The 26264-nt window shown below is 40.1% G+C and overlaps 1 protein-coding gene across 1 annotated transcript in view; it reads left to right on the top strand.

Annotated features, from left to right (window-relative positions):
* The window catches only part of DOCK10 (dedicator of cytokinesis 10), a 347252-nt gene extending 322416 nt beyond the window's left edge, over window positions 1-24836 (top strand). Inside the window, 12 exon segments of the mRNA XM_012642470.1 lie at window positions 663-878; window positions 2316-2373; window positions 3118-3216; window positions 5837-5943; window positions 7689-7811; window positions 7951-8064; window positions 15378-15524; window positions 16316-16526; window positions 18055-18245; window positions 20092-20192; window positions 20386-20524; window positions 24080-24836. Coding sequence (XP_012497924.1) covers window positions 663-878; window positions 2316-2373; window positions 3118-3216; window positions 5837-5943; window positions 7689-7811; window positions 7951-8064; window positions 15378-15524; window positions 16316-16526; window positions 18055-18245; window positions 20092-20192; window positions 20386-20524; window positions 24080-24196 — 1623 coding nt within the window. The 3' untranslated portion in view covers window positions 24197-24836.
* The last annotated feature ends 1428 nt before the right edge of the window (window positions 24837-26264 follow it).

Below are 26264 nucleotides of genomic sequence, written 5' to 3'. Positions count from 1 at the left end.
CTCCTTTAAGCATTATACTGAAAAGTCCAAGGGTAAGGGCAGGGTTTAGACCCAGGGATTAAAATAATGTTTTCAGATGCCCTCCCTCTACTGCCGCTACTTTGCCTCTCTCTCTCGTTCTCAGTTCAACTTTCCTCATTGTTTACTTCATTTACACATAGGCTCTCCCCATGGCCTTGCTCTCAGAAATTCTAAGGACCCTGGTACTATCTTATAAGTAGAAAATCGCCTGGATTGATCATTCCAATTAAAGTCCCAGAACTGAATCTCTTTGACTCAAGCCTGTATCATATGCTTATCCCTAAACCAATCATTGTGGCCTGGGAGATCAAAGAATATCACTGGCCAGGCCAGTGTCATGTCCATTTAAATCCCAGGAACTAGAGTCAGGAAGGAGAAGATCTCAAGGACAATCACGATGTTTTACTAGAAGAAGGTGGGCCAGAAGACAAAAGAATAGAGCCTGCTGCAATTTTTATCTTCAAATGTGTATGACCACAATCACAATACATAGAATGCGCATATGTAGAATGCATACACTTATGAACAATATATAGGATGCACCAAACTGTGACACCAAGCCATAATTAATAACATAACTTGACATAAGTTAACTTATTAATTATAAACAGATAATGACCCAGGCTCTCTCTTTTCCAAAGAACAGCAATTTCCCAGCAGAAGTCAAAGACCTGACTAAACGCATAAGGACTGTTTTGATGGCCACAGCTCAGATGAAGGAGCACGAGAAGGACCCCGAGATGCTGGTGGATCTCCAGTACAGCCTGGCAAACTCCTACGCCAGCACCCCCGAGCTGCGGAGGACCTGGCTGGAAAGCATGGCCAAGATTCACGCAAGAAACGGCGACTTATCCGAGGTGATTAGCGGCGGCTCAGTCATTCACCGTCAGCATTGTCTCCTTTACCAGGGCAATTAGATCTTCATTTACACCATGAATTATAAAATGGTACCATATTTTTCCACTAATCTAAACATGACTCAATTATATATCATGTACAAGAAATCTGCATATAGGGTTCAAGGATACCTGACTCGAAGCAGATGACATTACATAAAGGCCAGAGTCGGGGGCAACTGCAGTTGTGTGAAATGCAAGGCAGAGCTGAACGCTAAAAACCTGGGACTAAAGAAGAGGGTGGTAAGGGTGTCTGGAAATTAAGGGTCATATAAATTAATGTTCTGTGTTTTAAAACTTCTTCCCTGCGACTGGAGTTGAACAGGGAAGCTTGCCACCATGGTGAGTGAACTCCGGCAGGGCTCATCAGTCACCATTTACAGCTGGTCTGAGCTGGCCATGGAAAAATTAACACTCCTTACCACCACGGGGGGAGAGTCCACTGTGTGAAGATTATAAATCAATATTTAACTTTTTTATGTCAGTTTAAACACTGGGTGGATTATATGCAGCAGTTCACAGCACTCGAGGGCCTCTGAGTACCAAATGGGGAAGTTCTGCTCTATTCCAGAGTTATGTCCCTTCGGGGAAGAGATTAATTTGTCTAGGATAGTCCTAAACTCTGAAGCTCTTCTAAATGCATGTGGTAATCAGAAACTCTGGAACAAAAACCAGAAGCCTGGCTTGGCAGCAATTTAGTGAGGACAGGAATGAGAAACTCCAGTTCCCTTGGACTGCCCTGAAAATGATGAAATCTCTCCATAAAACCTCAAAAGGAAAATGCTTGAAGTCATTTGGAATTGCCAAGTTTTAATATGTGTTCAGCAGTGTTCAAGGCTTTATAAGAGATGCTAGGGAAAAATAAAATATCTCCCATATTATCTGGTTTTGGGGAGCACACGTGTTAACTTCGGGTCACACGATTTAATAGAGTGCTAACTTGTAAGGCAACCATTTTAAAGACAATAAATAGAAATTCAAAGAGGGGCTGTTACTCGAGGTAGAAGAAGTTAGAAGGCAGATTATTTTCATTTCCAATTTAGATCTAGATACTAGTGTTTATAGTTTTAATAAGAAAAGAGACCTGTGGATTCAAAAAAAATCCAGGCTTAGATGTTAAGGGTGGAAGATAATTCTATGGGAAAATTCTTCAGGCCAGCTCATTCATCGTCTCCAGACTGTATCAAGAACAAAGAAACAAATAAAAAAAAAACCCAAATACTCATTTTATTTTTGATGGTGAATTTTTTGGAAATCAAGTTGATTCTCATTTTCAGTTCTATTATTGCCAAGGATTCTTCTACATAACATGTGTCATACATGTCTTGCCTTGGACGATTAGTCCTGAATAGGTTAAAATCCACCCTCTGAACCTCTTCGTTTTCTTTCTTATTGCAGGCGGCCATGTGTTATATCCATATAGCTGCCCTCATCGCAGAATATCTGAAAAGAAAGGGTAAGATGACCACCTCTGGGGGGAAAAAGTCCAGAAATAAATATGTTGAAACTTAACATAAAATTTATTAATTTTAAATTTTATTAATCTCTGTTATGTTTTATTAAGTAATAATCACTTTCACAGATATTTCTAATTATGCTATACTTTTAAATCTTAACTCTATCATATCATTAGCATTTTTTTGTTATTTTTTTGAGACAAGGTCTAACCATGTCGCCCAGGCTGATCTTGAGCTCCTGGGCTCAAGGGAGGCCGAGATGGGCGGATTGTTTGAGCTCAGGAGTTCGAGACCAGCCTGAGCAAGAGCCAGACCCCGTCTCTACTAAAAATAGAAAGAAATTAATCGGACAACTAAAAATATATAGAAAAAATTAGCCGGGCATGGTGGCACATGCCTGTAGTCCCAGCTACTTGGGAGGCTGAGGCAGAAGGATTGCTTGAGCCCAGGAGTTTGAGGTTGCTGTGAGCTAGGCTAACGCCACGGCACTCACTCTAGCCCGGGCAAAAGAGTGAGACTCTGTCTCAAAAAAAAAAAATCCTCTTGCCTCAGCCTCCCAGAGTAACAGGTGCAAGCCACCGCACCCAGTTCATTAGCATATTTAATGTACAGCAAGGCTAACTGGATGGTCAACTTCTTAGTTCAGAACAAGAATGCCTCATCGGTGAATGGTCTATAGTTTCATAAGCTTGTATTAACACAAACATGTAGCAATGTCCTAACCTCATCTTGCACTACCATAGGTTACTGGAAAATGGAAAAGATTTGCACACCATCCCTGCTCCCGGAGGATACTCACCCCTGTGATAGCAATCCATTACTAACAACTCCTGGTGGAGGAAGTGAGTGATCTAACTGTGCTCATTTATCCCCAGTGAAAAGGAAATCAAGTTGCTGCTTAAATTTTACTTCAACAAAATCTTCTTAAATGTATTCTTAGGAGCAAAAACTATCTCAGACCTATATAACTTACTCTGCAAAAACCTTAAGCTCCTGCCATTCAGAAATCCCACCCAAAATTTATGAAGTTTAGATTACGTAAAAGTGCTCAGCAAATAGAACTGTGCATTATCAAAATTTGGGTTTATGAGTTATGGCTGTATTTAGCTACCAATCTGCATGCTAGTCTGCCAACGGGATTTTATTGTGAAATTGACAAATTCTTTTAAATTGCAAGAAGAATCTATTTTAATTTGTAAATGTAATAAAACTATTCAAAATAAGAGGTGCAAAAATGGAAACATATACATACATTATATATGTAGGACTTTCTAATCTGGATGTTCCATTTCATTTTTTAAAAGTATAAACTGAACTCTGACAATTTATAACATATAAGTTACAGTATGGATTTCCTTTAAAAATATTCCATCTGTAATGTCTGATAAAAAAAATGTTTTGCAACATTGACTAGATAGTCTTTGTAAAAAAAAAAAGTGGTTATATAGTTAACACATTTAATCTACTTTCTCTTATAAAAACTTGTTCAAACCCGGTTTATGCAATTGTTTCATAACATTAGTTAAACTTTCCAAGTGCAGTGGAAACTCAGTGTATGAATAGTAGAAGTATATTTTTTAGATGTTAAAATCAAAGTTCCTAAATAAAATGTAAATGGACTTCAGTTATAGTATTTCAGAAACATAATTCATCCCTTATTCTTTTTAATATGTGTATATTTCCTAAAAGGTCTCAGTGGATTTTGCATGTACGACATTTGAATCAAATGACCACAGTGAACTGTGAGAAAATGGGGTCACTTGTTTGAGGACCTTGGAGAAGAGGCCAGATCTGGCACCATGGCTTATGTTCACCCTAAAATACAGGGATCTTCTTGTTTCATTTCATATTTCCTGTTCAGCCTTCTTTTGATATGCAAGCCATCAAAAACATCATTGCCTCATTTAACATACCCTTCCTCCCCATCTATTTTTTATCATAATCAAAAGTCATAAAGTTCCATAAAGACTATTTCAAATTCTAACTTAAAATGAATTTAAGAAAACTGATAAAAGCCAGATACCAGGTTGAGAACTTGGGGAAACTTATTTCCCCAAAAATTGTGAGAATCTTTAATATTCAAAAATTTTAAATGCCCAATTTTAGACCTAAGGTGATATCAGAATGTAAGGTACCCCTTGAGAAAGGGATATATTTATTTAGTAAACTTAAAAATAGGGAAAGTGATCATTTATGATGCATTATCATATATTTGTATCCATCAGCGTATATCTGAAGGTCATTGTCATATATTTAAAGCTCTTTGTATGCTTTTATGTTATGATATTTATTAGTCAGAGAAGTAAACTATCCTTTCCCCACAACGTGCCCATGACAAGAATATCATGAATATAGGCGACTCTAGAAAGTGTAGCTGCTTCAGTTGTACTAATAAGTGATCATCATCATCCTTCCATGAGTATATTGTGACTTTTCCTTCTACAATCAATTCTTATATATTTTAATACATGTTTAATTACCAAAGGAATATTATTATAAAAAGTAGAAAAGTACACTTTTTTATAAGCAAGGATTAGATCACAATATTTATTATATTTATGATTTCTAGTATGTTTAGGGGAGTGATCATTTAGTTATGTAGCCAATGAGCTGATTATTAAAAATGGAAACATTTCACAAAATATTAGCTATAACTTAGAAAGCATTTTCTATGTGGAAGGCACTACACTAAGCCCTCTGCCAGTGATATCATCCTTAGTTGCCAATTATAAGTCTGCGAGCTAGGTGCTATAATCACCTCCTGTTTATAGGTAAGAAAACCAAGAGAAGCAAGATAACCTGCATCTGGTGGTTAGCTTGCGATGGAACCAGAATTCAAGGGCTGGGCTGTGCTCCTGGCCACTTATGTTCCCCACCATTCAGACCTGCTCCCTCCTCTAGGAACATTGCCCATTATCAACTGTTTTCACATAGATCTGTGGAGGCAGGCCTTTATTAATCTCGGTGGCTAAGATACTAAGAAAATTTGAGAAGGCTTCTAGATAATACAAAAGAGTAAAAATAGCAAGTATTGACCATTGTCTTCATAATGCACTGACTATACCAGGTGTTTTCTCAAATATTAATGTTTTGAATCCTTTCAACATCCTTTGAGATAGATATTAATGTCTCTAGCTTAACAAAAGAAGGAGACAGTCTCAGAGAGGTTCATTAAACCAGAACATGAGAGCTATGTCTACCTACAAATCCTATGTTCTGTCCATAATCCCATGCTAGCTCTTTATAAAAAGATGCGTTGCCTGAAGATGACACAAAAATTATAAAAAGGGGAATATTGGGTGCCTGGCAGAGAGTATTAATCAATAATCATAATCTAACCATCTTGTTGATTGTGTGAGTTTTACAATACTACCATTTGTAACCTCATCAAGAACAGCATTATCTAATCTAAGCAAAATTGGGCACAAGTAATAATGTTTCATTCTGCTTGGTCCTCCCAAGGCATGTTCTCCATGGGATGGCCAGCTTTTCTGAGCATCACACCAAACATTAAAGAAGAAGGAGCAATGAAAGAGGACTCGGGAATGCAAGATACACCATACAATGAGGTTGGACTAAAATAATCTAATGAATAGTAACTAAGTAAAAAATACACTGAATTGCAACATTAAGCTAAATAATGGGAAACAAGCTTATTCAGAAGTCAGATAAAGTTACTCTATAATATAACTTAGACAAAATGAAAATCAAGCTACAATTAAGCCAAGATTAATAGATATCAGATTCCATTGATAAAGCATAATTATCAATGAAAATTTACACTGAGCATTGCTTCTGTAAGATGAACTCAAATGTATATGATCAGCTCTTCTCTATAAGATATACAATCTCTGGTCTTTTGGTAAAGGTGACAAAGGGTGCTTAAAATTTTACCAGCTAGTCACAGCTTTTTTTCTTAATGTATTAGGAAGTTTATTTACATATGCAGCTGAACAAAAAGGCTTGCTATTTTCTACAAAAAACCTTCTGATATGCAAACCATAGTTCTTTTTCATTAATAAAAGGAAGATGCTTTCTACTGGAATGACTTAACAACAATTCTGATAAAGAAAATAGAACTCCCCTCATCAAGTAAATAAAATATTTCATAAGCTAACTTTTCTAAGTCTTAATATTACATAGGTGGATAAAGGGGATACAGAATGCAAATTTGGGGATGGATTTTAATAAAGTTTCACATACAGTTCTACCTTAATTTAGTATATATTGCAGATAAACAGAGTAAATGCAATTACATAATTATATTAATTATTTCAAACAATGTTTAAGAACCTTTTGTTAAAAGACATTGTTGAAAACATTCCAATAATATCATGCATTTGTTTTAGAGGGTATATAATTTGATTCAGTGTACCATTTATTAAACCACTCATATATGTAAGGCATTGAGTTCAGAGCTGGGAAACATAAATAAAGCATAATTCCTATTGTCAAAGAATTTAAAATCTTGAGAAAGATTTCTTCAGAGCAGGGTGTGGCCAGTCAAAAATAGATGCCCAGGAACTATAAATCTAGTATATAATCTAGTATGTAATCTATAAATCGTATATGGTTGCAATTGACAGGGAACAATATTTTACATGAAAGTGGTGGGACTGAGGATGAATGGGACATAAATAAAAGCTCTCCATTTTTGTGCTGCGATGATATTTGACAGGACTTGAAGGTGTCAAATGAGAGCAGATTTTCACGGGTGCAGCAACAACACAGGCCAAAGTGTGGAGGGGAGAAAGTATTCTAGGAATGCAGTGGGGCGGGGTGGTATGGCCAAAGCGCAAAGTCCATGGCAGAGTCTTGAGAGAGGGGGACACTGAAAGGGAGATCAGTGGCAGATTATGGAGCCCTCGAATGCCGTGGGAGAGAGTTTGGACAGCAGTTTATAGACTGGAGTTCCCACACAGTTTAGGGCACTGGAGATCTCATGATCAGATTTATGTTTTAGAAAGTACTGGAGAGCAACAGTTGGAGAGGGAAAGCAGATTCGCTAGAAAACAACTGCGGGGGGTCTGAGAGCGGCGTTCATAGGGGTTTGATTTAAGTCAGTGACAGGGAGACCGAAAAGAACTAGACATATCTGAAGGCATTTTATAGATTTAAATTAGCATGTTTAAGGCACTAACTGGGTGATGGTAAGGGATAGGGAAGAATCCCAATGACGTCACTATCCCTTTGCTGGGTTGTGAATGCCAGTAACAAAGGGAAAAAAATGTCATTGCAACAGTTTTGAAACCAGGTTTCAGGGATGAGCCACAATGTAAATCATGTAAAATCTTACTTGATTGGGGAATCGCAGAATATCCTGGTGGAGCAGCTGTACCTGTGTGTGGAGTTTCTTTGGAAATCTGAGCGATATGAACTCATCGCTGACGTCAACAAGCCCATTATTGCCGTCTTCGAGAAGCAACGAGACTTCAAAGTATGTATTCTAGACCCCAAGAAGCTAGTTAAAAACATCCTACTTTAAACTGGCAAATCACTTAATATTTTCAAAAGTAGGAACTCCTTATTTTTATGTCAGCATCATCTTCATGAAACCCTTCAATTTATGGTTTCAGAAATTGTCGGATCTCTACTACGACATTCATCGGTCATACCTAAAAGTGGCAGAGGTGGTGAATTCAGAGAAGCGGCTATTTGGTCGCTACTATCGTGTGGCATTTTATGGGCAGGTAAGTTCACTAGAAAGAATGTGGCCCATAAATTCTGTCGAGCAGTTGGATGTCGTCTTTCATCCTTTGTAAGGCATCTCACTGCGTGTGCCTGTGGATGGAAGGGGAATGGGTGTGGGTGTGTCCAACTCTACTCGAGTGTTTCTCTGGGTGTGGGGGTCTATACACTTGCCCATAGGAATGCTCGACATTGGGAAAGAAATGAACAAAGAAATCCCTGGGCCTCAACGCGGGGCAAGTTAAAACGGTGATTACTAACTTCTTAGAGAAAGAGGGCACTTATTTTTCAGCATTATCTTCTTTCCAATTCACCCCAGAATATCTAATTACAGATGTACGTCCTATTAAAATTAAATTAAACATGTTTTAAGACATGACATTTCATAGTATTCTAAGAAACAAAAGAATTCCTAGGGGCTCCACCATATCAAACCTTTGACTTTGCAATCATGCCATTTTTTTTCTCCTACTTTCAAACTACCACTGTTTGTAGACAGAATATTCTATGGTTATTTTGTTTCCTGTATTGCAGGTCAATGTAATTTTAAAGTTATCTTTCTCGGTTTACCGCATAAGTAATGAACAGGATTGGGAATACTAGCTAGCCACAGCATTGGTCTGAAACTGAACATACTACGTATTAATTATGAATATCTCTGAGCAGCTCTTTCAGTGGGATAAACCACAGCACCATCCTGTTTCTTTTCCAGAAGCCTTGTGACATTGTATCAGCAGATGTATTTCAGACCGTTGCTCTCACAGATAAACATCCCATGCTTTTTTTATGGTTGCAGTGGCGCTCAGACTTCTCACCTCATTTCCCCCGTCTCGTGGAAAGCACTCTAGCACTTAGCTTCTCGTTCTCCTCAGCTTGTTTTCTTTAAGGCTACAGCCGAAGGAGTCAAATCCAGCGTGGCCATTCTAAACCAACTCCTACTGAAGTCTTTTGAAAAACATATTTTCTTCTAATCATCAAAGGCAGCTTAAAAACTAATTTCTGAATTAATAGATACTCTCCACCTGGAAAGGAAAGTATCATCAAGCAGCCACTTACCAAAAACAAATTAATCCAACCTGGATTTTTCTCGCTGCACAGAAACATCAGGGTGGTGGAGACAGAGAAATCTAGTGTTGTGAGGAAGAGAGATCCACATAGCCTTTAGAAAGAAGCTAAATTTAGATATTCGGGGGTCCATGGAAAAGAATCTGAACTATCTGTAGTGTACCTTGGGGGAGACAGAAGTGTGGGAATCTTCAGGAGGGAGGAGAAGGAAGAAGAAATAGTATCTTGGAAGCCATGAAAAAAAAATACAAGTTGTGACTTTGGTGAAACATTAGCAAGAAAGATGGCAGCAAACTCCATCAGGAAGGGGGTTTGGGAGTTGAGGAATTGAAGGAGAAAACAATTTCAGGGAGGATGGGCACAGGCTAACAGAACAGCACAGGAGTGGCCCATGAGATACGCTTTTGGAAAACCAAGAATGACTCTACAACTCTTCAGATGTTCTTTCCAACGAAAAGGGAATGAACTACCATAAATACACTGGTCATGGAAACCAGATTGCCTACAAGATGGTTTCTCTAACGAATATCTGAGATATGGGCTATTAAGCAGATAGAAATTAATCATTCCACTTTCCAACTAGCTTTTAATACAGATATTTACTCTTTTCTTCTTTTGGTCTTGATTGTTCCAGGCTGTGGTAAGTTCTCTCTCTCTCTCACTGTCCCCCTCTCTCTCTCTTTCTCCTCCCCCCCATTTGCATGCTCTAATAATCTTCACACTTCCCTCTGTATGGTTTTACTAAACCTTAACTTTCATGTGCAAATCAACATTTGGTACAAAGGGTAAGATAATTTCACTTCCCTTCATTTTGGAATCATCCTACAGTTCTTAAACTAAATTCTGTGTATGCCAAATGTGTGAATTACAAAAATGTATCCTTTATTTTTCATACATGTTATCTTTATGCACAAAGGTAGATGTAGCCTGAAAGCCTTACACACACATACACACATACACACACAAATATGAGTACCAAGTATTTTAAATACATGTAGAGTAGACTTAGTATTGCAAATTGCCTGCTTATTTCAGGCCACTCTGAGTTGCAGCTTCTTAAAAAGATCAGGGTGGCCAGAGTTTTACAAATTGGAGTGGAAGCTATAGATGGGCACCTTCCCAGTGTACTAAAGAACTCTGCCCTTTTCCAAAGGAGTATCTTAGAGAGGTGAGGTCCTATGGTGGGGAGCTCTGAGCATCCACAGAGGTGATGGTATTCATTCCCAACACAAAAGATTATCAAGGGAATCAATCTTTATGCAGTAGTTCAGGTTAAGTCTCCAGAGATGCAGAAAGAAGCAAGATAAGAAATTTGGAGAACAAACCAAATCAGAAATAACCTGCCATTACCTAGAGCTCAGTGATGACGAATTTTCTTTGCATTATTTTGAACCACATGAAACTGAATATATTCAACCAGTTTTAACCTACAAAAAGTGGCAACTTTATATGGCTTAACATAATTCTTATCAATTAAGCTGGAAAGAGAAATAAAGAAATTATTTTAATAGCTGCACATTATGTGTCCACATTCAGCCCTATTTGCCTGCGAAGTACATACTTTTTTGTAATTCTATAAATCCCTTCCCATATCCATACCATGCCAGTATTTTCTACCTTCGTTTATAAATTTCAAGCCACGGGTCCTTAACTCACCTACTAAAAGAATACTTGAAAACCCCTGTACTAAATAGACTGAGGCGGGCAACCGGGAAGGATTGGGGAGGGTTACTTTCAAATGACCTAACTTTGTTCTTTTTTCAGACTCCTCAGTAAAGTGTGCTGATTGTGCTACTGACTTTTTTTTTTTTTTTTAACGCTGCAGTACTCTCAATTGTCTTTTATAAACAATTCCAAAGGCAAAGTGTTTTGTTAAATCTGCAGACTGAGAACCTGCCTAAGCATGGCACTCCATAAGCTCAAACCCCAGCTGCCTGTGAACAGGAGAACTGATGGAAGTCATCCTGATAAGCAGGAAATTAGAGCCTCAGTCGTCATTGTTCAGATGATATTCAAATGCCTGTCCCAAGATACCAGATGGAGAGTGTGAACTGTGGTATTGAGCAGAGCAGACAGCACACACCACTTCACACTCGATGACAAATAAATACCAAATAGACTTGAACATTCCCCCGAACGTGTGCAGAATGAAAGTTCCAGAGATCTAAGATTGACTTGCCTACTTGATTAGCATAATCCCCATGGTCAAAAATAACTTCTTATTCATGATGGTGCTTTATGTCCCTGTAAGACTCACCTTTTAATATCCAAATTGACATGTCTTGCAATCATGTTAAAAAGATTATGGAAATGCAATATGCAACCGACACTCAGCACAAAGAACCACAAAGATCGTCGGGTACATATTTCAGTGTCCCACATGCACTCTCATTTTATAGTGTTAGCTAGGGTATTTAATACTGTGTCTGCACTGAGCCAGACACTAGAAAACAAACTGAAAATGGTTCTTTCATAGCAAGAATTTTCAAAAATGTAAGTCTTGTACAGCATGCATTTTCTAATGCAACGCCTGGCATCATTGGCTATGGAAATTTTACACATAGCATCCTATATAAAGCATCACCCAAAGTGTCCCTGAAGTATTGATTTCCAGAGTAATGAAACAGCCGTAGTGATCAAACATCAACTGTAATCAATGGAATCCTTAGGCCCTGCTATTTAGCATGAAAGCAAACAACTGAATGTCCATTGCATAACTTAAAAGAACAGATGCCCCTGGAATTAATTAAGTGAAGGACCTGGGGGAATTTTATTCTATTCACCAAAGAATGTAGATTCTGTGATTCTCAATCATGCCTACATGGGGGTACTTGCATCTCAGAGTCTTAATAAAAAAGAAATTGGGGAAGGAGGGACGGTGTACGTGTAGTTTAAAAAAACACCGTATCTCTGCTTTGGAATGTGATACACCCTCCCAGCTCCCCGCCTATGGGAAAGTCACTGAAGTAGACCACATATATATATACTGTATAGTTAAACATCATAATTGAGTTCATATTTATGTGAGACCATTTCTCTGAATTCTTGTAGCTTCTTTTCTCTTAGCATTTAGCCTATTGTTAACATTTTCTGATCCATCTTTTATATACTAAATTCTTCTTTGAATGCATTCTTTTCTTTATGAACTTTTAAGCAGTAGAATATAACACCAAGGGCACTTATATTTGACATCCCAGTGATTATCCGGGGACATTGCGAGATTCTGAAGTACCTGCAAAAACTTCTAAGAAGGAGTGAATGATTTTAGTTGTTAGTTTATTGAAGTACATTTTTATCATAATTGATTGCCTTGAAGTTTAATGCATGTTAATTCTACTGACTCAAAGTCCTTGTTTAACTAAAATGTGCTGTTTCCTAACCACAGCAGATGAAGGTGTTTATTGCATCGTAAAATGACATTTTAAAAAAACCAAACTAGCAAGGGAAATGCAGAGATCACATTTCCCCTTACCTTGAAATGCAGTCAATTCATAACCCGGAGGCTAAAGCAAAAGAGAGATTGACCTTGGTTTCATCACCCCATGCCCTTGTTTATAAATCATTTATTCTATAGACAGAGCTGAAATTGAAGCCTTCCCTCAGACAGTGTGCTGTAGCTCAGTGGGCTTTGCTTTGACCGTTTCCCCGGGTAAAAGGTACGCGTGAATCCCAAATATTTTCAGAGCTGCCATCTGTCTGGCTCCAAAAGCTCTTTACAGAAACCCCAGCAGACAGCAGATTAAATTCTTTATTCTGCTGTTCCAGCCCCTTCTTAGTCATTTCGTAAAATAGTCTCAATAGGTTTACATTTCAAAGCTCTTCTTTAAAAAGTTCCAATCACTATGTCTTTCTTATCAATCACTAACCAAAATATTGAAATGAGCATCAATAGACCTTTTATAATAAGAAAAATTGTAGTTCTCGTGTGAGAGAAGCGGAAGGTATGTGTCTTGAAGCACTCAGAATGAGTTAAGCTATTTCCCTGCATACGAGCCAGAACTCGTGGTGCTTCATGGACACAGAATTTTCTCTTCATTTTTGCCACCACCACCACCATCTTCATCATCATGATACCTAACAGTCACCAAAGGCCTTCTGTTAACCCAGCACCGTCCTTAGGGTCTCCCAGTAGACTCCTGAGCCAGTACTTTTCCCATCTTACTGTCCAAGGAGTAGGGATGAAAGGAGGTCACCAGCTATGACTGAGGACACAAAGGTCATAATAACGCCATGAAAACTTGCCTCCCACCACTCGTGTTCTACTCACTCTGAATTTGGAAATTTGTCAAAGGAAAAATTTACAGTGAAAACGTCTCTTCATACTAGTTTTCACACTGTGGTTAAAAAAAAAAAAAAAATTTTTTCTGCAACTTGCAGACATTTTTCTCATTGAAATCGAAGTTGTAAATGTTGCTTTAGTGTTGGCCCCCGGGGGATTCTGCTTGATGGCTTCAAATGTCTTATTTCTCTGATGTGTCAGTCTGTCAATTTTAGCCACTAACTTCTGACCTTGAATCAGACAAAATTCCACAAAGACAGACACAGAAAAAAACAGAGCAGGCTGGGAGTCATGTGGGAATGGGGTGAGACCTCACCACTACTCTACAAAGGCTGGATGGATGATAGGGAGCTGCTTTTCATGCTTCAACTTCACACAGCACTTTTTAGTAGTTTGGAGTCAAGGTACTCTCCATTAGTTGTGTTTGGTCTTGAACATTTCTCAAAGAAATTGTTCCACAGAAACATCTTTATTAAAAGCAACGGAGTCTTTTCCAGTTATATCTGATGTAAATATACCTTTTTCAGACGTATGACCACTAAGAACTCTTTCATCCAACTGTGTATTCATTTAACAAATGTCAAGTGACCTCCTCCTAAAGACGAGGCATTGTGCTAAACACGGGGCATGCGGTATAGAACAAGACACGTTTCCTCCTTAGAAACCCCGAAGTCAATAGGGAGATATGCAAGGAAACAGGCAATTACCTGCTTGACAAGAACTGACAAACACACAGCTACGGCCCACTTATGATGCAAAGTGTCCTGTTAAAAATGATCAAATTTACATGCATGAAAATGCTTTATAAGTATAAAGCATCACACAGATGTGACTTTGATAATTATTTTTGGACCGTCTCATATAACTGTGGAAAATACAGCATTGGAACATTTTCTCTACTTTTTTACATATATGGAATATTTTCTAATAGTCAGAAATTATTTTTAGAAAAAGTATGACTTGGTTTCCTTTGACCTCTAGTATCTTCACCTAGACCTCAAAAGCTCTTTCTTTGCAGGTCAGCTCTGCAGTCAGAAGAAACCAGATACACCTGGATTCTTAACTCCCAACTTAATCTAGTATTCTGAGACCACACGTATTCCACAGGAAAAAATGCTTCTGTGTCTCCTCAAAGAGAAGGAATTATAAAGATTGCCTCATTTAGTTATCTTCGGATAATGGAATGTTCCGTTTCCCCTGTTCTCAAACCAGACAAAATATATTAATAGAGGTTAAAACCGCCTTACCCTACGGAAAGAAAATGATGACAGGGTTGCTATTTTTAATCCTATGAGGTCTAGCTTTTCAAGAATGTCAAACGTTTATTAGTAAAGTAAATTGAATGATTAAGTTACATAGAGCTAGATTGCATCAAGTCCCTGAAGTCATATTGATGTAAAGTTATTCTTTTAAAAAGCAGTACTTGGGAGCACACCACATGTAATTTCTGTTATGACGGTGATACAAAGTGGTGTGGTTTTCTGTCTAAGATGATGTGGGATGCGTATATCCATTCAGATACCTTTACATGCCATGCAGTGTTTTCTGTGCTAGCTTCAAAGACTCCTGGAAGACCTTCTTAAAAATGATACAGTGACTGCTCTTTGAATAATGCCAAAAATTACTCCAGACTTTGTGTTCTACCCCAAGCTACCACAAGAGGGCATTCATCCCCCAAAACATATGCAAGCAGATATTACCACTGATTTCTACATATAGAGAAAATATTTGTAAGGTATTTCATGAGGTTCTTTGGCCTGGCTGGGAAATATTTACAGTAATGTCTGATTATAACATGACATTTTTTTTTCTTCACTTCATCTCTGATTTTGAATTTGATAGGGTGCTATTCCATGGCTTGGATGACAACCAAAGGACTGGATATATTTTTTAAGTAAATTTTTTTTTGTTTTACTTGTGACTTGTAATTGGAGTTCTCTAACAAAGCTGGTGGTTCATTATGTTCCATAGGGTTTTTTTGAAGAAGAAGAAGGTAAAGAGTATATTTATAAAGAGCCTAAGCTGACAGGTCTCTCGGAGATTTCCCAAAGACTACTCAAACTCTATGCGGATAAATTTGGAGCAGACAATGTGAAGATAATTCAGGATTCTAACAAGGTAGAGGAAAATCAATATTCACGCAAGTGCTAAGAATTTAACGTAATTTTTTTATTCTCTAACTACATTAAATTTTAACTTTCTGCCTAGCTATGCAAAGTAAATACCAAAACCATTTTGGGTGTTTTGCTTGTTTGTTTATTAGATGGTTAGTTGGTTGGGGGTTTTTTTGTTTGTTTGTTTTAGTAATTTTAGGTCTTTGTAGAAACAGCTTACTAAATTCTCTACTTCTCCTATAGGTCATTTGCATTTGAATATCAAGCAAAGCATTAAAGTGATTGGGCCCAATGATGGAATTAGAGAAAACAGCAGGTTGAAAATATTTATTCAATCAAGGAGGTCTTCCTAGGCAATACCAATTTTGAAAGCTACATTATATTAAATTGTGAAAGTTATATTAAACTGTGAATATTCAATTACTCTCCTCTTGGCTCCATAAAGTATAGTTGCATCCTCTCGTTAGATTACTCAGCATCTTCATTAGCCAACCTCTATTAAGCTCCTGCTGCATGCCAAGCCCAGAACTGGGAGCTGGGGCCCATGGAGTCTTTCTTCCAGAACTCACATTTCCCATGGGGCTGAGAGGGACTGAGTGACAGTTAATTAAATGAATGCAATGAAATATGACCAGAGAGTCATGCTCCAAGTTGTAGGGAAAGCTCAGGGTAGGAGACTGTCAGAACAGCACATTTTTCCTGTTCTTCCCTCCCCAGAATGGAGTGGAGGGAATAGAGAGCTTTCCCACTTTTCTTTCGGGAGCCCCTCATGGCTTTGCCCATGTGTTAACACAGGTGAACCCCAAGGAGTTGGACCCCAAATACGCCTACATCCAGGTGACCTATGTCACGCCATTCTTTGAGGAAAAGGAAATCGAGGACCGGAAGACAGACTTCGAAATGCACCACAACATCAACCGCTTTGTCTTCGAAACGCCCTTCACACTCTCGGGCAAGAAGCACGGCGGAGTGGCCGAGCAGTGCAAGCGGCGCACGGTCCTGACCAGTAGGTGCCGGCAGGGGGCGCGCCGTTCCGGGGCAGGCCCCGAGTTAGGCTGGATCGGTGGGAGCCTAGGGGTATTTCAGTCCTGCAAGTGCCAACAGAAATGCTTGCCAGGAAGAGCAGATGTCCGCGTCTTTATTCTCTGTTAAGAGGGAGACCCTTGGCTGAGCATGGTGGCTCACGCCTGTAATCCCAGAATTTTGGGAGGCCGAGGCCGGAGGATCACTTGAGGCCAGAAGTTGGAGTCCAGGCTGGCCAACATAGCGAGACCCTGACTTTACAAAAAATAGAAAAATTAGCCCAGTGTGGTGGCGCATGTCTGTAGTCCCACCTATTTGGAAGGCTGAGGCAGGAGGATCACTGGAGCCCAGAGGTTTGAGGTCTCTCTGAGATGTGATCACACCACTCACTGCACTCCAGCCAGGGCAACAGAACAAGAACCTGTCTCTAAAAAACAAGAAGTTGTTGACTTCCTTGAGAAGTCATCCAGAGCAGAAATTGTCAGTAGAGTTACTTCATCACACCTGTTCCCTTTAGGCTGTATGTCATGAGGGTCATGGGTCAGTGTCCTGGGAAAGGCACGAGGTACTCCAAACTTTCCTGTCCTCTCTCCTCTCTCCCTGACGTACCCTTCATTCCCCCAGGGTTAGCAGTTGTCATAATTGTGTACTTCAAGGCAAGATTCTAAACCACTCTGGAATTCATATTCTTCATCTGCAGAATGAATGCAGACACTGATCTCCAACGTTCCTGCTGGCATTATCTAGATCTATTCTACCAGCCAGTCATCCTTTCGTTTATTTCACAAACATTTAATGAGTGCCTGCTGGGTGTCGGGCACTGTTCTAGGTACTGGCAATGCAAATAAATAAAACATGATTCTTGCCCTCAAGTTGCTCATAGTCTGTTAGGAGAGTCAAGTAAAGCAAGAATTTCAGCATGGGAAATGAAAAGGGAACACACAGGAGGGGCTCCTGAGGCTGATGAGGGGCAAGGTGAACACGAGCTTTCTGGAGGAGATGATATGTAACCTGTTTTGGGAGATGGGCAGCCCTCGATTATATATAAACCTAGCAATAGTACTGACATCCAGACCATAAGAAACTTATCCAGAACTTTTGTCATAAAAAAAGTCTAGAACAAAACTATAATAATATATACTATTCAGTATATATTTAAGCATCTGGTATTATGGTGTAGTGTAGTTTATATTTGATTTACAAGTGGCAGTGGAAGCTATCATCTTTTCAGTGTTTAGAGACTCTAAAAATCTGAATCAGCCCTGAGAATGAGGACACATTGGCAGCGAAGGTGAGAAGGAAACGCCAGGCCAAAGTTGCAGGGACAAGAGCTAAGCGGTCTGAGAGAGGATGGCACCTAGCAGAAAAAATAACTCACATGCACAAAAAACGTGCAAAATGGAATGTGCTGTGTGCTTTGAAATGATCTAAGATCCTCTGGACCTGCAGGGGAAGCCCTGACCCTTCACTAACCCTCAACCTTGACAGTCATTTGTATGGCTTTTGTGCAGCGAGTCACCTGTTCCCCTACGTGAAGAAGAGAATACAAGTCGTAAGCCAGTCGAGCACAGAACTGAACCCCATTGAAGTGGCGATTGACGAGATGTCCAAGAAGGTTTCTGAGCTTAATCAGCTTTGCACCATGGAAGAAGTGGACATGATCCGACTGCAGCTCAAACTCCAAGGAAGTGTCAGCGTGAAGGTGAGTAAACGTTGCCCAGGGCTGAGATGCACACAGCCAGTGAAACCAGGTACAAAACGATGTGGGAACTTTCTTACGAAGAATAAAAAAAGTGTTTTTCTATTTGTGATTCCATCCAACACCTTTATCTGGGTCTTTAAAATTGTGCTTAGCTGTAAATGCACATTGATGGTGTCCAATACCCATAGATATGCCTTTCTTCAGTTTAGCTGAAATAAAATTTTTTCTTCCTCAATGCTGCGATCCCATCCTCTGTGGATAACTATGTTCTATATCTGTATCCTAGAGAATGAATGAACTAATGAATAAACATGGCACTCTTGTACATATCTGTCATTAAGAGCCTTATAAAATTGTTCCCAAACAAATCCAAAAAAAATGTTGACTAGTTCATAAAAGGTACATGAGTGTTTATCTGTCTAAAAGGGTTGTGACAGGGAGTAGATAGCATGCTCACAGTGAGTGGTTGAGGAAAATAGAATAAATAAACATTTTCAAAAGTGTGAGGAGCATTTAGGAAAGCCAGCAAGGGTGTCACCATCCTAGACCTGAAGGCGCCAGGAGAGGAGCATTAGTGGAAGCAGACCAGGGACTGAGAGGTCCAGCTGATAACGGACAGGTGGGCAGGCGTGGCCTCTGCTAGAGGAAGGAGGCTTCTGCAAGGAGGAAGCCCTGGGGCTCACACCAGGGCCAGACAGGTGAAGTGAGTAAGGCACTCACCTTGGGCATGAAATTTAAGGGGGCCCGAAACCATTCAGTAATCAAGAGGAAATAATATTTGAATATGATATTTTTAAAAATCAAAGTTAATGCCAAATATCGATAAGGAACAAAGTATTGAAATTTTAAATAAAGACAGGCCAGTAACAGCATCCTGCCAGGTGTATTGGAGCCTGAGGCGAAAGAGGAAATGAGTGATGCTGATCCTGACAGGACTGCACTGTCCCCTCCCCTGCTGCTCTTGTCTGTGTCCCCCACTGGCTGAGAAGGCCGAAAGGCAAGGGAGACATTGGCCTAGTCCACACAGGACGGCTTCCGTAGGCACCTGGCTGAGTGCAGGAAAGTGGAGATTGCATCCGGAGAAGCAAAGGATGACACATCCAGTCCCGTCTACTGCACCTGCCACACTGGCCATTCCTGGTGATCATAGTCGCCCCAAGTCGGCTCAAATGCAGTAGTATTAGCTGCCTTCTGCTTTTACCTTCTTCCTTGTCAAAGCCGACAGCCACATTTAAAGGTTAAATGCACCAAGGAATATGGACTCCGCCATGAGTGTGAGCATGAATAGAACCCGGCATTGTGCGTTCATTCAGCAAACCTGGCATTGTGCGTTTATTCAGATAAATGCCTCCTTGGACTGGAATCTAAGCCAGACTGTCAAGTGAAAAACAGTAAAACAGTGGTTCCAGGGAGGTGACCACACCCCTACCACTGTGGAATGTCCTTTCATAATAGTTACATGTTTATTTGAACGTTAAAAAAGAATCAAACATTTGATTTCATAAATTTTAAATTTAAATAAATGTGTTGGCATTAATAGAAGGGAGTCTAGTTTTCAGATGCAGAGTCCTAGCATGCAGATATGGCAAACATGTGAAAGGGTGCCAAGTGGCTGAAGTTTGGGAAGGACGGCAGTGACGGGGAGGGCTCAGATGACGCAGCCTGCAGGGACTAGCTGGAAGAGAACAGTAAACCAGGTGTACAAATGAGAGACTGCAAGGCAGCATGAGAGAACTGGGTACCGCAGGATTGGTGCAAACAGTTGCTACTCCGTCCAGCCACAGAGAAGGCTGCATGGAAGTGGAGAGCGGGGATCATCTTCCACCAATTCCCTTCTCTCCAACAGGTTAACGCCGGGCCGATGGCCTATGCACGAGCTTTTCTTGAAGAAACCAATGCAAAGAAATACCCTGACAACCAAGTAAAGCTTCTGAAAGAGATCTTCAGGTAAGCCTCCCTTGGTTGCAATGTTCTTCCTTGAACTCCTTCAAACAGGAAGTCCTGAATCCCCCAGGAAGCTGCCTGACCAAACCTCTTCGAGGTGGCAGAGTCCATCAGCAGCCCGACTTGGAACTCAAGTCGCTGAACTCAGTGCCACTTCCCACGGGTGGTTTTTAATTTGTTTAATCTGTTGCTGAAGGCAATTTGCAGACGCCTGTGGGCAGGCCCTTGACGTGAACGAGCGCCTCATCAAGGAGGACCAGCTGGAGTACCAGGAGGAGCTGAGGTCCCATTATAAGGACATGCTCAGCGAGCTCTCCGCCATCATGAACGAGCAGGTGAGCTTTCCCTGGGACACGAGCCGTCAGCAATGGAAAGTGTCCATTTTACCCCCAGCACCCAAGGGACTGGAAAGAGTCTCTTTTCTTGCTGCTGAATCACTGCAGCTTACATCAGCACCATGTTGCCGAATCGTTTTCTCCCATGCGCACAACGCCCCTGGCCGTAAAGCAGAGATCGGGTTGGGGGAAAAGAATACGAGAACCCAGATAGCTTCCACCGTTTCCAGAGGTGCTTATCCAAGCCCTATGAACTGTTGCTTTTCTAGAATATGTGGGTCGGACTGGACACTGAGGAACACTGGGTGGCATTCCTACTAGGGTTCACCGTGCTCTGTCATCCCTGCGTGAGGGCCTCTCAACCCCCAGGCCGTGATGTGGAACTCCACAGTGCTGCCACGCAGGGTCCTGCACCGCACTCCGGAATAAACCAAGCACTAGTCATGCATGGCCTTTTATGGCCAAGACCGCCTCTACAGAGGCCGGGCCTCCTGCAAAGGTGCAGGATTGGGATAACACTCAACCTCCCACTCCGCAAGCAAGTCATCCGTGATTTCTGGCATGCATCCAGCATGCTGTGTAAGGCTGTGCACAAAACGTGGGCATTCAACAACCTCAGGACTTTTGGAGATGCTAAAATTCAACTGGTTGAAAGCCAAGTGCTACCCGCCTCCCTGGCCACTTCTCGGGCATCCATCAACCCTCACGCTCTACCTGGACAGCTCATCATCCATGGTCCCCTCCAGATATGTTAGATATGTTCTTTCCAGAAAAATTGAGGGCCAGAACTTGAGCTAGTCTCCCAGTTATAGTAGCCACTCATTTAATATTTGCTCCCCTTCCTCCCCTTAAATGGTCTGGCACTATTAACACTCTTCACAAAATATGAAATGTGTTGTACAAACTTTTTATCCTAATTGCATTTCCCATATTTGTTTTCTTTTTTCCCATCTTCTCCTACCCAGATTTTTAACTCTCCGTAATATAATAGCTAGAGAAAGAAATGGTTGATCGACTTATGTTGGAGAGAATTAATCTCCTTGGATAGGATTCCTAGTGAAGGTAGTATTGGTTTGGCTTTTTGAGGGGTCATGGGAACTAAGTAGTCAAGAGAGATGCCTTGATAGCCGGGGCGAAAGTAGAAATGTAGGAATGAAACAAAAAGAACACCATGGATCTGAGAATTGAGAAAGGTGGTGAAGGAATGCTATCTTCAACTGGAAATTGACCTTGGAACTTCATCTGACCTTGAACTTCAGGCAAAAATTCTTTTCTCTTTTTTCCCAGCAGCTCTGTCGAGGTCCGTGTTTATACAGCTTCTGTTCCTCTATGTCTAGTATTTCCCTCAGTACTGTAAGCAAAAGTGGTATGTTTTTCTTTCCTTATGTCTACTCTACCTTTGTGGCCTTCTTGTCTACCTATCTCTACCTAGCCATTCATTTTCCCCCGTCACCTCCGTAGTGGCTAGCGTTCTACAGGTTTTTATTTTATCCCATTTCAATGTGGGTCTGTGGCGGGGAAAAGCCTGGTGATTAAAACCAAAGTTAACAACTTAGCTTTTAAAATGGATTCAAGCAGGGTGTGGTGGCTCCCTCCTGTAGTCCCAGCTATTTGGGAGGCTAAGATAGGAGGATCGCTTAAGTCCAAGAGTTCAAGACCAGCCTGGGTGATATAGTCAGATCGCCCCCATCTCTAAAAAAAAAGAATGAAAATTCATACTCCATCAACTTCCAAAATGTATTTCAGCTTATTTGTTTCCAAAATAAAGATACACTATCCCCCAAAGTGCTGATACAAAGACAAAGACCAAATGAGAGAAAAATAGTTTCTTTTCCAGGAGACCTTTGCAAAGAAGCAAAATTTGACTCTATGCTTCCTGGAAACTGGCACAAAGAAAAGAAACATGCATTTCACAGGTCTTGTTAGTTGATAAAAGAAATAGATCTGTTTGCAGGAAAGACAAGCTTTGTCCTGGTCCTGAACTTTGATGGGGATTTGTCACATAGGTCTTCATATATGCGATTACCTTCACATACCTATCTACTCAAGCACAGATTCTGGAAAAAGGGACATATACTATTATAATGAAGAGAAAAATTCTGCCATTGAACTTTGTAAGAGAAAGGGTCTCACTCTGTTGCCCAGGCTGTAGTGCAGTGGTGTAATCATAGCTCACTACAGCCTCGAACTCCTGGACACAAGTGATCCTCCTGCCTCAGCTTCCCAATGTGCTGGGATTACAGGCGTGAGCCACCATACCTGGACTCTACTATTAAACTTTTAAAAATAGAAACAATTAGAATGGCTACATAGACCTAGAAATATGAAAATAGAAATAGAAAATAATAAATTATCCAATTCAGTCCACAGGTGTCCAGAAAAGGCTTAGCTAGAAGAGTGTTCTGTAGCCATCTCGTTAATGAAGGAACCTTCAGTATAAGGAAAGAGATGGAACAAGATAAAGTGAATGTTAGTGTGTGAAATGGATATATCGAGATGAAGTGATTTGAGTTGTCAGTGACAGGAAGGAAATAATTACTTTTATAGCCAGAATTCCACACTGTTTTATAAATAGCCAAAAACACATAAAATCCTCCCTTGACTGAGGCTGAATTAAGGCATTTAAGTATTTAAATGACACATAAGTATGAGTTGTTCATGTGGAGTCTGTTCTAACATTCAGTGAGAATGACAGCATAGTGAAGCCAACTTTGGCGATGAGTATCAAATATAGAACGCAGAACAACCCATTCTGTTATGGCGCCAAGCAGGTGAGATGCAAAAGTATATTTCTCTTAGAGTCTCAGATACTCTTTGAACACATCAGCCAAATTATTTATGCAGAGCCTTGTGACATCCACCATAAGGAGAATTTATTGGGAGTATAGGACACTCAGATGCTAAGTGCTTCACAGAAGACAGAAGGAAATTCTATCTTGGAAGAGGGCAGAGTTAAAGGTCATGGCACAGGGTGGTAATGTGTGAAATTTGTGGGAAAATCTTCACAACTAGAAATTTAGTTAATCTCACTTCTGTGCAGAGATACATTTGAGAGGTGCCTGTTTTTCTGTTGTTATTGTGTTTATATATGATTATTTGAATATATCTGATAGGAGAGCATTTTTATAGGCATATTACCATTATTTTCAAAAGTAAATTCAGGTCAAGATATATTTTTCCTATGTTTCCATTTATGCAGACACTTAAATGATATTTCTAATATTTCCCCCTTTTTAATGGATTTGAACAATATACACTATAAATTTTTAGAATAGAATAAAATCCTGGAATTACTCAGATGCATTTATAAGTTTCATTGAAACATTTATAAATTCATACCTGATATTAATAGTTACAGAGGATTGTGAAGCTACTTTAAATTTTGCCAAAATGACTAGCACATGGGCTTGGGAAAAAAATCCTTTAGCTCTACTTTGATACCCTGCAGGGAATAAAAATCATTGTCCTGGGTTTTAATTTTGTGTTCGGGGATATTAACGTTAACTTCTCCATTATCACTTTGTTTCGTTGTGTGGTATTTTGTCTTGTCTTAAGATTACGGGCAGGGACGACCTATCAAAGCGCGCAGTGGACCGAACCTGCACTCGAGCAATTAGCAAGGCGGCCCCAGCCCTGCCTGCAGTCCTGGTGTCGTCTAGCGCTGAAGTCTGAGAGAACGTCTGCGGCAACAGACACGCCTCAAAGAGAACTTTCTGAATTTGCAGCTAATCTCGGGGAAGAGAAAGACAGATTTAATTTATTTGAACTTTTTATGGTGTTAATATTTTTGTTTACCTCGCTAGCTTGAGAATTTTGCCAGCCTCTGGATTTGCACATTTTTTATGATTTTTTTTTCCTTTGAGCAGTGTTGATCAAGCCAAGCTGAATATCTGCCATGAAATTCCAGTGAATGTGTAACTCAAAAGCAAGCCCTAAGTTTGCTGTCAGATATAGTATGTTCAATGCCCCAGTCCTAGTACACATATTTTAAAGGTTAAAGTGAATGTTTTTGTAACATTTAAGCATATTTCAGATGTAAATAAAAGATTGTAAAATATATGGTTTTTACCAAATTTAAAAGATCCTTTTTTGGTTAATACTTATGACAGTACTAAAATTATATGAATAACATTTCAGATACCATTATATTAAAATATTTGTGTATGTGTACAAAAGTGTTGATAAATACCAATCTTTAAAGTTTGTGGAGTTTCTTTATTTGTAATATATGTGCTCTTAAAAGCAATGGAATGTGAAATTATGACAGTATTTTGTTGTTGTTAATAGAAATAAAAAATACAGTTACTTTGCATTTGGTTTCCTCTTGAAGAGAGTGGGCAGGTTACAACTAAAAGTGGTTCATTGGACATCTGTCAAATGCAATTCTGTGCTCAATACTTATGATTCCTTATAAAGAAGTCAGAAAGTTCCCCCAAAGATGAACTAGACAGATCGGGGGGTTCCAAACCTAAGATAGTATTCAAATTATTTGAGGAGAACATAATGAATCACAACCTTGAGGGTTGTGGGAGTTACCAGACTGTTCACAAATATTCCCCTTCTGCCCTCCGTAAACGTGTGGTAGGATTGCACTTTCCTGCCTCTTTTGAAGTTAGGCGTGACAATATGACTTGCCTTCTTCATTGAAATGTGAGCAAAAGTGACATGTGTTCACTTTCAGGCAGAGGCTTCAATGTCAGTAAGTGGTTCTGCCCAGTTCCCTGCACTGACGTAGTTATCTTTGAAGCACACAGAGATGAACCCTCTATCAGCCTGAGTCCCCAAAGGACTCCAGTGAGCAAGACACACGCACACCCGTCCCCACCTAACCCTCTTGGTCCCATAGCCTGAGTGAGAAAAGCCACTCTGTTGTGTTAAGGTCCCCAAGATCCAGAATTGTTTGTTACTACAGCATGATGAGCTTCTCCTGGCTGACCTGTATTTTTGATCAAAGCTGGGACGGATACTGGGCCAGGTTTGGGGACCACTGACACATTCCACCCTCCAGTCTGCCAACATCAGCTCTAGTGGAACTGAACTAACTGACCTGCCTCGGGATGCAAAAGACAGGCTAGACAATGTCATTTTACATTCACCTTCAGCAGCCATTCCAACGTCCTAGACTCAAAGGAGACTTTAGCTGAGTTCATCGTTCTGCTGTGCAAGTCCACTGGCCAGTATCTGCACGCAAGGGTGAGGACACAGGATAGGGATTGCAACACATATTTAATATCTACGTATTGTGTACGCAGAAGTGATAAAAGGATATTTTGGGTGAGAACTCATCCCTCAAGACACATTTAAATACTCTGTTCTCAAACAAAGCCCACTGTTTTATTTTAAGAAGATCTACCTGTGATGAGCTGAACTCTGGCTCAAAGCATCATCCCCAACTTCATTCTGGGGCCAGCTCTCTTGGTTCCCAACTGCGTGGGTCAGGATCTGAGCTGCTCTCTTCTAACTTCTCATTTGGATTTGCAATCTGCCTTAGACATTATCACTGCTCCAGGAACCCAGGAAGGCTCTTCTTTGATATCATCTCCCACCTGATTGTCACCATTAGGCTTAATTCTTCATGCCCATCCTAATCCACCCATCTCCCATGTGCCACGGACACTGTCAGCAATGGGTTGCCATCCAAACCTGAGAACAAATCCTCCAAGGAAATATCTAAGGAAGTAATTGAAAATAATAGATCTTTTTGGCCTTGTAACTGCAAATATTCTATTTTTTGCATCCC

Source organism: Propithecus coquereli, unplaced genomic scaffold, assembly GCF_000956105.1.
Source record: "Propithecus coquereli isolate 6110/MARCELLA unplaced genomic scaffold, Pcoq_1.0 Scaffold18, whole genome shotgun sequence".
Lineage (NCBI taxonomy): Eukaryota > Metazoa > Chordata > Mammalia > Primates > Indriidae > Propithecus > Propithecus coquereli.
Note: the sequence above shows the minus strand (reverse complement) of the source record. Positions and strands in the feature narration are given on the sequence as shown.